General features: G+C 40.4%; 2 protein-coding genes across 5 annotated transcripts in view; one reads left to right on the top strand and one right to left on the bottom strand.

Moving 5' to 3' along the window:
• The window catches only part of LOC110525110 (nuclear receptor ROR-beta), a 36,419-nt gene extending 23,994 nt beyond the window's left edge, over nucleotides 1–12,425 (top strand). The window contains exons 5-10 of the mRNA XM_036979542.2: nucleotides 317–438; nucleotides 5,032–5,164; nucleotides 5,337–5,444; nucleotides 7,002–7,112; nucleotides 7,307–7,419; nucleotides 7,654–12,425. Coding sequence (XP_036835437.1) covers nucleotides 317–438; nucleotides 5,032–5,164; nucleotides 5,337–5,444; nucleotides 7,002–7,112; nucleotides 7,307–7,419; nucleotides 7,654–7,818 — 752 coding nt within the window. The 3' untranslated portion in view covers nucleotides 7,819–12,425. The remainder of the gene's footprint in view (nucleotides 1–316; nucleotides 439–5,031; nucleotides 5,165–5,336; nucleotides 5,445–7,001; nucleotides 7,113–7,306; nucleotides 7,420–7,653) is intronic.
• The window catches only part of LOC110525400 (transient receptor potential cation channel subfamily M member 6), a 46,276-nt gene continuing 41,071 nt past the window's right edge, over nucleotides 11,829–17,033 (bottom strand). For all 4 annotated transcript variants that reach the window (XM_036979539.2, XM_090237156.1, XM_090237157.1 and 1 more), the window contains exons 36-39: nucleotides 15,308–15,513; nucleotides 15,109–15,160; nucleotides 14,860–14,969; nucleotides 11,829–14,166 (exon numbers count right to left, since the gene is read on the bottom strand). In XM_036979539.2, coding sequence (XP_036835434.2) covers nucleotides 14,081–14,166; nucleotides 14,860–14,969; nucleotides 15,109–15,160; nucleotides 15,308–15,513 — 454 coding nt within the window. In that variant the 3' untranslated portion in view covers nucleotides 11,829–14,080. The remainder of the gene's footprint in view (nucleotides 14,167–14,859; nucleotides 14,970–15,108; nucleotides 15,161–15,307; nucleotides 15,514–17,033) is intronic.

The raw sequence follows: 17,033 nt of genomic DNA, 5'->3' as shown, positions 1-17,033 counted from the left end.
TTCTGCTGTTTTCTATACCCCGTTTCAATTAGCGCCAACATTCAAACAAAAAAAAATTACATTTCTACAATACAGATTAAAATGATGCTACATAAAAAGTAACCTGGTCTCAAAGCCTGGTAGACGAGACCACATACAAAGTTGTGTGAAGACTGAAACTTTGGGAGGTTGAACACAGCTAAATAAAGGTGCAATAATTTTCACTAAACTTATGATCGGTTCATCAGTTTCACGCTCCCATAGACAATGAATGATAAGCTACCATTTTGCTCAAATTTGTGTGTGACTGTCTCTTCTCTGTCCTCTCCCTCCATAGATCGTATCGCCCAGAACATTATAAAGTCTCACCTGGAGACCTGTCAATACACAGCAGATGAGCTGCAGCAGCTGGCCTGGCAAACACACTCCTACGATGACATCAAGATGTACCAGAGCAAAGTGAGTGTGTGACCAGTGTATGTCTGTGTGTTCCTTGTGACCAGTGTGTGTTTTCGTGTGTGTCTGTGTGTTCCTTGTGACCAGCTGACTTTGCACTGCTCACTTACCTACAACCTCTGAGCACCCCCCCCCCCCCCAACTCCATTGTCATCCAATGCCTCTTTTCTCCGCTATACACCCTCCAACTCCATTGTCATCCAATGTCTCTTTCCTCCCCTATACACCCTCCAACTCTAGTATAAATATATATGATTTTACTTTTTACTGTAAGTCATTTGGATAAGTCTACAAAAAAACAAAAAAACATTTAATCCAATGTCTCTTTCCTCCCCTTTATTCACTATTCAAATCTCTTTCCTCCTCTTTATTCACTATTTAAATGTCTCTTTCCTCTTCTTTATTCACTATTTAAATGTCTCTTTCCTCTCCTTTATTCACTATTCAAATCTCTTTCCTCCCCTTTATTCACTATTCAAATCTCTTTCCTCCTCTTTATTCACTATTTAAATGTTTCTTTCGTCTTCTTTATTCACTATTTAAATGTCTCTTTCCTCTCCTTTATTCACTATTCAAATCTCTTTCCTCCTCTTTATTCACTATTTAAATGTCTCTTTCCTCTTCTTTATTCACTATTTAAATGTCTCTTTCCTCTCCTTTATTCACTATTCAAATCTCTTTCCTCCCCTTTATTCACTATTCAAATCTCTTTCCTCCTCTTTATTCACTATTCAAATCTCTTTCCTCTTCTTTATTCACTATTCAAATCTCTTTCCTCCCCTTTATTCACTATTCAAATCTCTTTCCTCCCCTTTATTCACTATTCAAATCTCTTTCCTCTCCTTTATTCACTATTCAAATCTCTTTCCTCCCCTTTATTCACTATTCAAATCTCTTTCCTCCCCTTTATTCACTATTCAAATCTCTTTCCTCCTCTTTATTCACTATTCAAATCTCTTTCCTCCCCTTTATTCACTATTCAAATCTCTTTCCTCCTCTTTATTCACTATTCAAATCTCTTTCCTCCTCTTTATTCACTATTCAAATCTCTTTCCTCTTCTTTATTCACTATTCAAATCTCTTTCCTCTTTATTCACTATTCAAATCTCTTTCCTCTTCTTTATTCACTATTCAAATATCTTTCCACTTCTTTATTCACTATTCAAATCTCTTTCCTCTTCTTTATTCACTATTCAAATCTCTTTCCTCTTCTTTATTCACTATTCAAATCTCTTTCCTCTTCTTTATTCACTATTCAAATCTCTTTCCTCTTCTTTATTCACTATTTAAATGTGTCTTTCCTCTCCTTTATTCACTATTCAAATCTCTTTCCTCTTCTTTATTCACTATTCAAATCTCTTTCCTCCTCTTTATTCACTATTCAAATCTCTTTCCTCCCCTTTATTCACTATTCAAATCTCTTTCATCCTCTTTATTCACTTTTCAAATCTCTTTCCTCTTCTTTATTCACTATTCAAATCTCTTTCCTCCTCTTTATTCACTATTCAAATCTCTTTCCTCCTCTTTATTCACTATTCAAATGGCTCTTTCCTCTATATTCACGATTTAAATGTCTCTTTCCTCCTCTATATTCACTATTTAAATATCTCTTTCCTCCTCTATATTCACTATTTAAATGTCTCTTTCCTCTCCTTTATTCACTATTTAAATGTCTCTTTCCTCCTCTATATTCACTATTTAAATGTCTCTTTCCTCCTCTATATTCACTATTTAAATGGCTCTTTCCTCCTCTATATTCACGATTTAAATGTCTCTTTCCTCCTCTATATTCACTATTTAAATATCTCTTTCCTCCTCTATATTCACTATTTAAATGTCTCTTTCCTCCTCTATATTCACTATTTAAATATCTCTTTCCTCCTCTATATTCACTATTTAAATGTCTCTTTCCTCTCCTTTATTCACTATTTAAATGTCTCTTTCCTCCTCTATATTCACTATTACATGTCTCTTTCCTCTATTCACTATTTAAATGTCTCTTTCCTCCCCTATATTCACTATTTACATGTCTCTTTCCTCTTCTTTATTCACTATTTACATGTCTCTTTCCTCTCCTTTATTCACTATTTAAATGTCTCTTTCCTCCTCTATATTCACAATTTAAATGTCTCTTTCCTCTCCTTTATTCACTATTTAAATGTATCTTTCCTCTCCTTTATTCACTATTTAAATGTCTCTTTCCTCCTCTATATTCACTATTTAAATGTCTCTTTCCTCCCCTACATTCACTATTTACATGTCTCTTTCCTCTCCTTTATTCACTATTTAAATGTCTCTTTCCTCCTCTATATTCACTATTTAAATGTCTCTTTCCTCCTCTATATTCACTATTTACATGTCTCTTTCCTCCCCTATATTCACTATTTACATGTCTCTTTCCTCTTCTTTATTCACTATTTACATGTCTCTTTCCTCTCCTTTATTCACTATTTAAATGTCTCTTTCCTCCTCTATATTCACAATTTAAATGTCTCTTTCCTCCTCTATATTCACTATTTAAATGTCTCTTTCCTCCTCTATATTCACGATTTAAATGTCTCTTTCCTCCTCTATATTCACTATTTAAATATCTCTTTCCTCCTCTATATTCACTATTTAAATGTCTCTTTCCTCTCCTTTATTCACTATTTAAATGTCTCTTTCCTCCTCTATATTCACTATTTAAATGTCTCTTTCCTCCTCTATATTCACTATTTAAATGGCTCTTTCCTCCTCTATATTCACGATTTAAATGTCTCTTTCCTCCTCTATATTCACTATTTAAATATCTCTTTCCTCCTCTATATTCACTATTTAAATGTCTCTTTCCTCCTCTATATTCACTATTTAAATATCTCTTTCCTCCTCTATATTCACTATTTAAATGTCTCTTTCCTCCCATATATTCACTATTTACATGTCTCTTTCCTCTCCTTTATTCACTATTTAAATGTCTCTTTCCTCCTCTATATTCACTATTTACATGTCTCTTTCCTCTCCTTTATTCACTATTTAAATGTCTCTTTCCTCTCCTTTATTCACTATTTACATGTCTCTTTCCTCTCCTTTATTCACTATTTAAATGTATCTTTCCTCTCCTTTATTCACTATTTAAATGTCTCTTTCCTCCTCTATATTCACTATTTAAATGTCTCTTTCCTCCCCTACATTCACTATTTACATGTCTCTTTCCTCTCCTTTATTCACTATTTAAATGTCTCTTTCCTCCTCTATATTCACTATTTAAATGTCTCTTTCCTCCTCTATATTCACTATTTACATGTCTCTTTCCTCCTCTATATTCACTATTTACATGTCTCTTTCCTCCTCTATATTCACTATAAATGTCTCTTTCCTCTTCTTTATTCACTATTTAAATGTCTCTTTCCTCTCCTTTATTCAATATTTAAATGTCTCTTTCCTCCTCTATATTCACTATTTAAATGTCTCTTTCCTCTCCTTTATTCACTATTTAAATGTCTCCTTCCTCCTCTATATTCACTATTTAAATGTCTCTTTCCTCTCCTTTATTCACTATTTAAATGTCTCTTTCCTCCCATATATTCACTATTTAAATGTCTCTTTCCTCTCCTTTATTCACTATTTAAATGTCTCTTTCCTCTCCTTTATTCACTATTTAAATGTCTCTTTCCTCTCCTTTATTCACTATTTAAATGTCTCTTTCCTCCTCTATATTCACTATTTAAATGTCTCTTTCCTCCCCTATATTCACTATTTAAATGTCTCTTTCCTCTCCTTTATTCACTATTTAAATGTATTTTTCCTCCCCTATTATCACTATTTAAATCTCTTTTTTTTAGTATCTCACCTCCCACTTTTTCTCTTTTCTTTCTCAAGTTCTTTCTCTGCTCGTTTCTCCTTCTTCTGTTTCTCTCTCTCGCTCCTCCTCTCTGCCTGTGTGTGTGTGTCTATGTAACAGAGCAGTAGTTCCTTTACCACTGTGACCTCTCTCATTCCTCTGTGTCTAATGGATTATGGGTCATTACAGAAGAACCCTTTGAAATACTCTCCATGGAGATTCATCCTACAGCTAGAAACTATAGAACACAAAGACAACTTGCTGATATTGTACTTTGGATATTCCGAGTAGCGATGGAGCTGACTATTTTACAAGTATTAATTTGATAAAAATTCCTGTCTTTGTAGTGTACTTCATTGAACAGCACAAAGGGGTGACCCAAATACAACTCTTCTGCATGTCTTGTTGTGTGCACAGTCCTGTGGCATAAACATGTGGGTGAAATACTGTTTGTATTTGCACAAGTGCTATAGTAGTGTTTCAAAGTTGTGTTTATGATATGTACACAGCTGTCATAACAGTGTTGATTTGTCTGTGGAGATGTCCCTACCTCCTTACTTCATTTGCACACACTGTATACATATTTTTCTATTGTGTTATTGACTGTACGTTTGTTTATCCCATGTGTAACTCTGTGTTGTTGTTTTTGTCACACTGCTTTGCTTTGTCTTGGCCACGTCGCAGTTGTAAATGAGAACTTGTTCTCAACGAGCCTACCTGGTTAAATAAAGGGGAAATAAAAATAAAAACATAGCAAAGTGTGTGTTTCTTTGCAGACGCGAGACGTGCTGTGGCAGCAGTGTGCCATCCAGATCACCCATTCCATCCAGTATGTGGTGGAGTTTGCCAAGCGCATCTCAGGCTTCATGGAGCTTTGCCAGAACGACCAGATCCTCCTGCTCAAGTCAGGTGACCTCACCCTGCTTGCCCATTGGAAACAAGTCTCCTGGTTGAAACAGCGTTGTTTCCACCTCCTTTCAACAAAAACATACAACAAATGGTGACAAGACAATATTGTATCAATGTGGGAAAAGGTATTAGATTTGCAAAAAGACTAACATCTTTCTTTGTCTCTCTCTAGGTTGTCTGGAGGTGGTCCTGGTTAGAATGTGTCGGGCGTTTAACCCTCTCAACAACACAGTGCTGTTTGAGGGGAAGTACGGGGGCATGCAGATGTTCAAAGCACTAGGTAAGGCACTGCTGCTAGTGATACTGTACCACCTCCATCTACGGCCATCTAAGTAGCATGATGTACTACAGTACTCATAATGCTCTGGACAAGATATTGGGTAGTTTCTGACCTGACCCTGAACTCTGATTTGTTACATATTACATTCATAGAAGTAACAGAATTGCACACATAACTGTAGTAGGATGGGAAAACACTTCAGTGAATAGTTTGTATGAGTGTTTCTCTGTTCACTGTATTCTTTTTTTTCATGAGACTACAGTATAACTATGAGACTACAACATAACTATGAGACTACAACATAACTATGAGACTACAACATAACTATGAGACTACAGTATAACTATGAGACTACAGTATAACTGAGACTACAGCATAACTGAGACTACAGTATAACTATGAGACTACAGCATAACTATGAGACTACAGTATAACTATGAGACTACAGTATAACTGAGACTACAGTATAACTATGAGACTACAGTATAACTATGAGACTACAGTATAACTGAGACTACAGTATAACTATGAGACTACAGCATAACTATGAGACTACAACATAACTATGAGACTACAGTATAACTATGAGACTACAGTATAACTATGAGACTACTTTATAACTGAGACTACAGTTTAACTATGAGACTACAGTATAACTGAGACTACAGTATAACTATGAGACTACAGCATAACTATGAGACTACAGCATAACTATGAGACTACAGCATAACTATGAGACTACAGCATAACTATGAGACTACAACATAACTATGAGACTACAGCATAACTATGAGACTACAGCATAACTATGAGACTACAGCATAACTATGAGACTACAGCATAACTATGAGACTACAGCATAACTATGAGACTACAACATAACTATGAGACTACAGTATAACTATGAGACTACAACATAACTATGAGACTACAGTATAACTATGAGACTACAGTATAACTATGAGACTACAGTATAACTATGAGACTACAACATAGCTATGAGACTACAGTAAACTATGAGACTACAGTATAAATATGAGACTGCAACATAACTATGAGACTACAGTATACGGCAAGTATACAGGTAACGAGTGGAGGACAGAGGAGCCTCTTAAAGAAGAAGTTACAGGTCTGTGAGAGCCAGAAATCTTGCTTGTTTGTAGGTGACCAAATACTTATTTTCCACCATAATTTGCAAATAAATTCATTAAAAATCCTACAATGTGATTTTCTGGATTTTTTTATTCTCATTTTGTCTGTCATAGTTGAAGTGTACCTATGATGAAAATTACAGGCCTCTCTCATCTTTTTAAGTTGGAGAACTTCCACAATTGGTGGCTGACTAAATACTTTTTTGCCCCACTGTAACTATGAGACTACAGCGTAACTATGAGACTACAGTATAGCTATGAGACTACAGTATAACTATGAGACTACAGTAGAACTATGAGACTATAGCATAACTATGAGACTACAGCATAACTATGAGACTACAGCATAACTATGAGACTACAGCATGTTATTCTATATTGACCGCCTCGTTATTAACTCTCACAGGCTGTGACGACCTGGTCAGCGCTGTGTTTGACTTTGCCAAGAGTCTGTGCTCTCTGCAGCTCACTGAGGAGGAGATCGCTCTGTTCTCTGCAGCAGTGCTCATCTCCACAGGTTAGTACAGACTACTCATGGCCACAGTTACCTTCTGCTGCCACCTACAGGCAGACCTTACTGAGGCACTGCCTGGATGGAGAATGCTGCTGTCAACACAGTGATTGACATGTGCTGCATTCGTGAAGCTGTCTTTATTATAAGTAAGACAGACACAGTGACTGACGTGATGTTGGTGTGTGTTCCTCTGTCAGACCGTCCATGGCTGATGGAACCCAGGAAGGTGCAAAAGCTCCAGGAGAAGATCTACTTTGCGCTGCAGCACATCATGCAGAAGAACCACATGGACGAGGACGCGCTGGCTAAGGTAGGGCGCATCACCGCGGCGCATCACAGCGCCTCATACAGTACAGCAGTTGTGGGGCTTCACATTGGCATCAAAGGGGTTCACACCTAGGCACTGTTCGATGGCAGTGTGTTTCAAACAACCCTTTTCACTTTAGCTGCAGTTTTCATGTACAGACTGAGACTTTAGTTAGGTTATGATCTGGATTTCTTGACCCATCACCCTTGACCTCTGACCCCTCTGTGTCCTCTGTAGCTGATTGGTCGGATACCCATGCTGTCGGCCGTGTGTACTCTCCACACCGAGGAGCTGCAGGCCTTCCAGCAGCTTCACCCTGAGACGGTGAACGTGCTCTTCCCCCCGCTCTACAAGGAGCTGTTCAATCCCGACCCCAATGCAGCGATCACCATGCCCAAGTGACTTCCTATGGTCCAACCCCAGAGAGTGGACCACAACGTGACCGCGGACGCATCATTAACGCAACGGCAAAGCAGCCCGGACCCCAGGCCCGAACCATCCAGACACTTACAGCCGCAAACACTAGGAATGTCCAGCACTTATCCAACCCTATTCACCGATACAGTCTAAAGAATGTATATAACGCACCCATGACCACGGGGCTCTTCAGAACTGACCCGAAATGTACAGACTTTAACTAGCTAATTTAAGCTGTCTTTTAACTGGGTAAGTTCATTTGTTTATTTTAGTTTTTTTTTTACATGAAATTGTGATATTGAAGATGGGGGAGGGATTCGTGTGATTCAGAAAAGGTATTGTAGATATTATGTAGTGAAGAACGAATTCCAGTATTACATCTTCTGTTAATATTTTAGTCTTCATTTAAAACTGTAGCAGCCCTATGTGGCTGATATCTTGTCTGTTTTGTTATTTAATATTTTCATGTGTACAGAATTTGTAAAGTTAAAAAGAGACCTGTTAAAGAATATTGGGGTAAACCTGGGAGGTAATTTTGGTATGTCGAGAAAGCCTTGTCTGGGCTCTGTTGATACGTGAAGAGGGTATTGCATCTTTCAGTTCGGAACTATCAAACTGTAAAAGAAGGATTTAAACAATTATGGCTACTTTTCAAGGTGAAGATATGTATATAAATATTATATTTTGCGTGAAAAAAAAGATTTTGTCAGACTGCCATCCTGTCAATTATTTTTTGTCGCTGCAATAACTCTGTCCATCGAAGTTGGACTGCTATTGAACAATCAGATCAAATGACAGATTATTAGGAGTACCTCTCCCCCCCAGCCCCCCTAAACCCAGCCCCACCTCTTACCACACCACCCAGCCCCACCTCTTACCACACCACCCAGCCCCACCTCTTACCACACCACCCACCTCTTACCACACCACCCAGCCCCACCTCTTACCACACCACCCAGCCCCACCTCTTACCACACCACCCACCCCCACCACACACCCCCACCTCTTACCACACCACCCAGCCCCACCTCTTACCACACCACCCAGCCCCACCTCTTACCACACCACCCAGCCCCACCTCTTACCACACCACACACCCCCACCTCTTACCACACCACCCAGCCCCACCTCTTACCACACCACCCAGCCCCACCTCTTACCACACCACCCAGCCCCACCTCTTACCACACCACCCAGCCCCACCTCTTACCACACCACACCCCCCCCCCCCCCCCAGTCACATTTTGCACAATCTACACCCATGCTAATCACTGGGCTGCTTAAATAAAGAACTCTCTCTCGCTCTCTCGATATAAATTAAGTTTCACACTGCTTTACCCTTATTCTTTTATTTTTCTCCTCAGCCTCATCATTCTAGAATGGTTAAGCACAGAGGTAGTCATGATTAGCTAAAGTGGATATGCCAATATGTCAATTTTTTTGTTTAACTCGGCAAGTCAGTTAAGAACAAATTCGTATTTACAATGACGGCCTACCCCGGCCAAACCCTAACCCGGACGATGCTGGGCCAATTGTGCGCCGCCCTATGGGACTCCCAATCACGGCCGGTTGTGATACAGCCTGGAATCGAACCAAATCAAATCAAATTGTATTTGTCACATGCGCCGAATACAACAGGTACCCCCAACCTTACAGTGAAATGCTTACTTACAAGCCCTTAACCAACAATGCAGTTTTAAGAAAATACCCAAAAAATGTAATTAAGAAAAAAGTAAGAGATAAGAAAAACGAATAATTAAAGACCAGCAGAGAATAACAATAGCGGGGCTATATACAGGGGGTACCGGTACAGAGTCAATGTGGAGGCTATATACAGGGGGTACCGGTACAGAGTCAATGTGTCGGCTATATACAGTGGGTACCGGTACAGAGTCAATGTGGAGGCTATATACAGGGGGTACCGGTACAGAGTCAATGTGGAGGCTATATACAGGGGGTACCGGTACAGAGTCAATGTGGAGGCTATATACAGGGGGTATCAGTACAGAGTCAATGTGGAGGCTATATACAGGGGGTACCGGTACAGAGTCAATGTGTGGGGGCACCGGTGTCGAGGTAATTGAGATAATTATGTACATGCAGGTAGGGTTGTTAAAGTGGCTATGCATAGGTAATAAATAGTCTGGGTAGCCATATGATTAGCTGTTCATGAGTGTTATGGCTTGGGGGTAGAAGCTGTTTAGAAGCCGCTTGGCCCTAGACTTGGCGCTCTGATACCACTTGCCGTGCGGTAGCAAAGAGAACAATCTATGACTAGGGTGGCTGGAGTCTTTGACCATTTTTAGGGCCTTCCTCTGACACCGCCTGGTATAGAGGTCCTGGATGGCAGGAAGCTTGGCCCCGGTGATGTACTGGGCCGTAAGCACTACCCTCTGTAGTGCCTTGCGGACGGAGGCCGAGCAGTTGCCATACCAGGCAGTGACGCAACCCGTCAGGATGCTCTCGATGGTGCAGCTGTAAAATCTTTTGAGGATTGTAGGGTCTGTAAGGCACTGAGATACAGTGCCTTAGACCGCTGCGCCACTCTACTGACATTATTCAGACGTTTCATCTTTCAGATTCAAATTGACACTTGAAACCTATTCCACACTACAGAGTTCTCTCTGGGACTGTAGTTCTTGCATTGCTTATTATAGAACACTTTTCCAGATCCTAAAAAAACAGGGTAATATATATTTTTCACTGAAACATTTGCAACTTAAAGTTGCAATACATTGAACAATCTTAACACTAAACTATGATAGACAATCACTTCCATTTAAATGTTAATGTTGAAGATCTTCAAGGATTCCCTTACACTTTCCCAAACCCTTCCCATATGCTGTGAACACTATCATCCTCCATATACAGAGAGGATGAGCTTCTCCTAGTCATAGTGCCCCCCCCCCGCCAAAAAAGGAGTGTGAAGTTAGAGGTCAGTGGCTTGTTAAAGACAATCACTCGTGTCTCGATGCACTACACAGCATCTCTCTCAGGGAGCAACTCTTTTTCTATCTTTGAATAAAAAGAGTTTGAATATTTTTGAAAATGTAAGCGTTTTTTGGATATATAAATACGCTGGTGGCTCCCAGCGAAGGAAGCTACCCAGACAAGGCTTTGGGGGGATGTGTGTGTGTGTCTGCGTGTGATAGGATCTGTGTGTGGGGATAAATTCACTGTCCGGATGCATTTTGAGTCCATATAATGGGGAGAGCCTATTCTACAAAAGTCCCAGAAAATCATGTTCCTGCAATCATAAACCCACCCCGGTTCAAGACGTACTGGTTGTTTTACAATGAAGGAAGATCATAACTAAGCTGGCGTCCACCCATTCCATGCCTTTAGGACAGTGAATTCAACCCAACTTTGTTTTTATTTTCCCCTGCAAGACTGTGAATCAAGGGTTTAGGGTGGGGTTGGTAATCTGAGTGACAAATAAACACTGTAAGGTACTGTAGCAATAATAACTGGAAAGCATTTACTACTGTCATGTTTGCATTGTACAATTATTTTAATTTTATTACTATTATTATTATTGTTGTTATTGCTATTATTACTACTATAATACTATTAGTCTATTGTTGTTCTGTTATCTTTGCATGCTGTTTCATGGCAATGAAACATTGGGGCTTTTAGGTTTTCTCATGCGATGCTGTGGGTCAGGGGTCGGGGATATTTTTTATTCTGAATGTTATGGAGTATTGTGTTCAGCGTGAGGGACTGAACGCATCATGCACCTTTTACTCCATCAACAGAGACACCACAGAGCAAAGGCAAAAGGTGGTCCTTACCCTAACGAGACCACAAAGTGCACTGACATTTTATAGACTTGGTCAAAAACATTTCATATACTTAGTCAAAAACACCTTCTTAGAGAACCTGTGTGTGTGTGTGGAGATGGAGGCTGAAAGAGAGTGAATGAACAAAGAGTAGGTTCTTTACTCTATTGCGCTTTATAAACTTTCTTAAAGCATTATACATGCGTGCAACTGGAGTAGTGTTAAACATGTTTCATTTATTCATTAGAATGTCCTTGCGTCCCATGATGAGAAAGTCAAGTACAGTAAGTGCAGCAACTGTGACCAAAACCTTTAAAAAAGGTACTTGGGGTACAAACACTTTTTTAAACTAACTAAAACATTAAAGTTTTTTCAAGTGCCATAGTTAGAGAGGAGGTTGCTGGATTAGTGAAATGGGAAATAGTTTCTTTACTGTGTGAGTTTACTTGAGAACCAATCAAAAAGGGGAATTTTGAGGCAAGTGTGTATTTGATTACATTGAATTGTTTGTTTGTATGTTTGCATTTTTCACTTCGTGAGTCGGATCGAACATCGGAACTTTGACACAGCTTTATGTCCCCGAAGCTCACATGTAGACCTGTGTGTGTGTGCGTGTGCGTGTCATAAATTAAGAGCTTTGATGATCCAGTTGTGTCAAAGTTCTGAGTTGTCCTGAGGTATCTCAGTGTCTCCTCCTTCGAGATGTAAATAAACAAGTCAAGGTCTGAAGTGAGTTTTGTTAAATTCTATATTTTATCGCTTTTGTAGACATTTCTTTGTGGGAACAAAAATAAAGGACATTTTATGGATGTATTTCTGGCTCGTTCTTTTTCCATCGTACTGCGCACGCACGCACACACACACACACACACACGCGCATTTATGTAGAGTTTTTAATAATCTGAGTCTGAGCAGTATGAATTCCAACCATCTTGTATTAGCGTTCTCATTCTGAATTTAAGCCATAACATAAGCCATGCTTCAGTCCAGCTGTGTCGATGCTTAATTCTAGTTTTGTAATCACTTGTAACATAATCAGCATAACAATATATTTCAGTATTGCTAAATACAAAAATATGATTTCACACATGTACAACAGTGTTTGAAAACAGGAAAATATATATTTGATGAAATTGAGAGGGGATGTTTTGCTGAAAAACAAATCCCAGATTGTAGTTTTGACTCTGATTAATAATTTGTTTTGTTTAACATTCAGTTGAGCCCAGCCTGAAGAACATGGTCCATGTGAAAGGTTTCCTTTCAAGGGTTTCAACATGTCACTTAAATACAGCTTTTCCTTGCTACGCTTGTCGTTCAGCTTTTATAACACTTGAAATACCCTAAGGTCTGGGACCTTAAAATTTTATTTTTTAAAAACGAAACATTTTGAAGCAGATATAAGCATGACATTTGGTACAACAATTCCTCAGGGGATCTGAAAACATCCCAGAAGGTCTGCCCGTTTGAAACTTAACAAGGAAGGTGAGTTATTGTGAACATTCAAAATGGCTGCCATAATAGCTGAAAAGATCATAAAAGTGGTGCTCATTTCAAAATTAACCAGGAGTTCATTTAAACAGAACAGAGAACAAACAAAATATCTTGGTGTATGGAAACACCTTCCTAGGATGCCCTCTGCATCATGTCTAATGATACATAACATTACAATAAGGCAAAGTGTTTGATTGATTAATAGGTTACCTGTGGCACAACAGACACTGCGGCCTCCCTCCACTATGCACTCCATAGGCGGAATGAATGCAAGACTACAGCATCTGGCTTGCTGCTGAGACTTCTGCAATGTAAACTGCTGTTACAACAAAAGCCCTACCAGACATCCAACACAAGATTTAGTCCACATAAAGCTACACAATGTACACTATCCATTCAAACCAACCAAGTGAGTGCTTTCCTTCCTGGTAGAAGTTACCCTTGTACACCTCTGGATCCGCTTAGCTTCTCCAGATCCTAACCATAACCATTTGGGGAGGAAAACACAAAAGTGACATTAAATCAGTGTCTATGCTTTAAGGGCAACTTCATCCCACCTGAACCAGAGGTTAGGATGGCGTACTTCTGCTTCCGGATCAGAGGTTAGGATGGCGTACTTCTGCTTCCGGATCAGAGGTTAGGATGGCGTACTTCTGCTTCCGGATCAGAGGTTAGGATGGCGTACTTCTGCTTCCGGATCAGAGGTTAGGATGGCGTACTTCTGCTTCCGGATCAGAGGTTAGGATGGCGTACTTCTGCTTCGGGATCAGAGGTTAGGATGGCGTACTTCTGCTTCGGGATCAGAGGTTAGGATGGCGTACTTCTGCTTCGGGATCAGAGGTTAGGATGGCGTACTTCTGCTTCGGGATCAGAGGTTAGGATGGCGTACTTCTGCTTCCGGATCAGAGGTTAGGATGGCGTACTTCTGCTTTGGGATCAGAGGTTAGGATGGCGTACTTCTGCTTCCGGATCAGAGGTTACATCCTAGTCATGATCAATCCACTCTCCTTTTCAAAAGGCCTGTGTTCTGTTTTCCCGTGGATGTCTGTGCTCCTCCTCAAATCTGACAACACAAACATCAATCAGCTACATGGCACTTTATACAGTCATTACCACTAAAAAGAGGATTTGATCAGACCAGAGAGGAAGTCCATGGATTTTTCATGAATAATTTGTTTTGATTTGATGGGAATCTTGGAGAGGACACAAGAAGAAGAAAAAACAAGAAGAAAAAAACAAACCACCTTTGAAAAGATCAAAACAAGAATGGCTGAATGTTTGCATGTTTGTTTGCTTGCTTGTTTGTTTTTGAGTGAATTTCCGAGGCGATGCTCCCTCTAGATGATGGTATCATGCGTCTCGTGTCTACTCAGCGATTGCAATTAATATCTAATCAAAGCTAATTTCTCCACAGCACAAAGCCCTGTTTAATATGTAATCAAAGAGAGCTCAGCACACCGCACAAAGCAAGTCCCTCCCTCTGCCTCCAATGCTCTGTTGTCATTTAAATAAATGCTTCCCTTGGCCTAATTAGCCGGTTCTATCTTCATTTGAAGTTCTGGGCTTAATCTCAGGCCAGCGAACCTCCCGAGTGACGACATAAAGGTGACACACACACACGTAAGAAGTCCACTCTCCGACTACACATGCCTAACAGACCACACATTCTCACACATTACAGGCTAGCATACACACACCCACAATCCTCTATAATCCCCATATAAAAGTGGCGGTCTGAAGGGTTCCTTTCTCTCACCTGAGAGTCCGAGGTTCTCGCAGCAGGAGTTGCAGGTGTGCTTGATGACAAAGCTGTGGATGGCAGCGTCTCCCAGGTTAGAAGGACCAAACACCATGTCATCACTCGAGCTACAGGAAGGCAAGGGACAAAAGAGGGAAGGACAAAATAAACATATTTCACATGTCTTTAGACCTCAAAAGAATGGATGTCAAGATGACAATAAGTGTCAGTGTTACACACTGAACCTCCACTGTACGAGGCGAGTACCTTGTGTCTTCTGCTCGGATGACCGATGGGTCTGTAAGCTCCAATCCCACTCCTGTGAAAGATTTAGGAGGGGAAAGAGAGGTTTCAGTTCAATGTAGTAGTTTACAGGACAAACCATGTGAAGTGATGTCATTGCAAAATAAATCTATCCATAGTCAGACAGACAGCTCAACAGAATGGGATGGACAGACAGACAGACCCTGTAAGTCCAACACCAGCAGTTCCCTGCAGGAATATTGGTAGGTCCAGTGGGAGAAGGCCAGGAGCGTTTCCTCCATCCCACAGCAGGGGGCGATCTCCTCTCCTGTGTTATTATTGTACTTCCTGAAATCTCCCGTCATGTTCCTCTCGATGGTCAACCACTGGCCGTCAGAGTGCCAGTGAAGAAGAGACATGTCCAGGAACCTAGGAGGGAGACGCACATTCATAACACATGTAACACGCACACATACTGTAATTCCATAGATATACACATATCATATGTGCTTAACCTCTCTGGGATATGTGGGACGTGTCCCACCTGGCCAAAAGCCAGGGAAAATGCAGAGCGCCAAATTCAAATAAATTACTATAAAAATCAAACTTTCATTAAATCACACATGTAAGACAGAAAATTAAAGCTACACTTGTTGTGAATCCAGCTAACATGTCAGATTTCAAAAAGGCTTTTCGGCGAAAGCAAACGATGCTATTATCTGAGGATAGCACCTCCGTAAACAAAGAGAGAAAGCATATTTCAACCCTGCAGGCGCGACACAAAATGCAGAAATAAAAATATAATTCATGTCTTACCTTTGACGAGCTTCTTTTTTTGGCACTCCAATATGTCCCATAAACATCACAAATGGTCCTTTTGTTGGACTCATTCCGTCGATATATATCCAAAATGTCAATTTATTCGTCGCGTTTGATCCAGAAAAACACCGGTTCCAACTTGCGCAACGTGACTACAAAATATCTCAAAAGTTACCTGTAAACTTTGCCAAAACATTTCAAACTACTTTTGTAATACAACTTTATTTTTGTTTTATTTAATTTTTTTATTTTACCCATTTTTCTCCCCAATTTCGTGGTATCCAATTGTTTTAGTAGCTACTATCTTGTCTCATCGCTACAACTCCCGTACGGGCTCGGGAGAGACGAAGGTTGAAAGCCATGCGTCCTCCGATACACAACCCAACCAAGCCGCACTGCTTCTTAACACAGCGCGCATCCAACCCGGAAGCCAGCCGCACCAATGTGTCGGAGGAAACACCTGGCAACCTTAGAACCTGGAAACACCGTGCACCTGGCAACCTTGGTTAGCGCGCACTGCGCCCGGCCCGCCACAGGAGTCGCTGGTGCGCGATGAGAAAAGGACATCCCTACCGGCCAAGCCCTCCCTAACCCGGACAACGCTAGGCCAATTGTGCGTCGCCCCACGGACCTCCCGGTCGCGGCCGGTTACGACAGAGCCTGGGCGCGAACCCAGGGTCTCTGGTGGCACAGCTGGCGCTGCAGTACAGCGCCCTTAACCACTGCGCCACCCGGGAGGCCCCTTTAGGTATTTTTTAACCTAAATAATCGATAACATTGAAGACGGGATGATCTCTGTTCAATACAGGAAGAAAAACTGTAGCTAGTTTTCTGGTCACGCACCTTTATCTAACAGTACACTTTAAGTGACCCTCGTTCAAGATGGCCGTACAGCTTCATTACACAAAGGAATAACCTCAACCAACTTCTAAAGACTGTTGACATCCAGTAGAAGCGATAGGAACTGCAAGAAGGTCCCTTAGACATCTGGATTCCCAATGAAAACTCATTGAAAAGAGAGTGACCTCAAAAACAAAATATCTGAATGGTCGTCGGAGTTTCGCCTGCTAAATAAGTTCTGTTATACTCACAGACATGATTCAAACAGTTTTAGAAACTTCAGAGTGTTT

The sequence above is a fragment of the Oncorhynchus mykiss genome, chromosome 6 (assembly GCF_057628025.1).
Source record: "Oncorhynchus mykiss isolate SJ-2025 chromosome 6, ASM5762802v1, whole genome shotgun sequence".
In the NCBI taxonomy this organism is placed as follows: Eukaryota; Metazoa; Chordata; class Actinopteri; order Salmoniformes; family Salmonidae; genus Oncorhynchus; species Oncorhynchus mykiss.
Note: the sequence above shows the minus strand (reverse complement) of the source record. Positions and strands in the feature narration are given on the sequence as shown.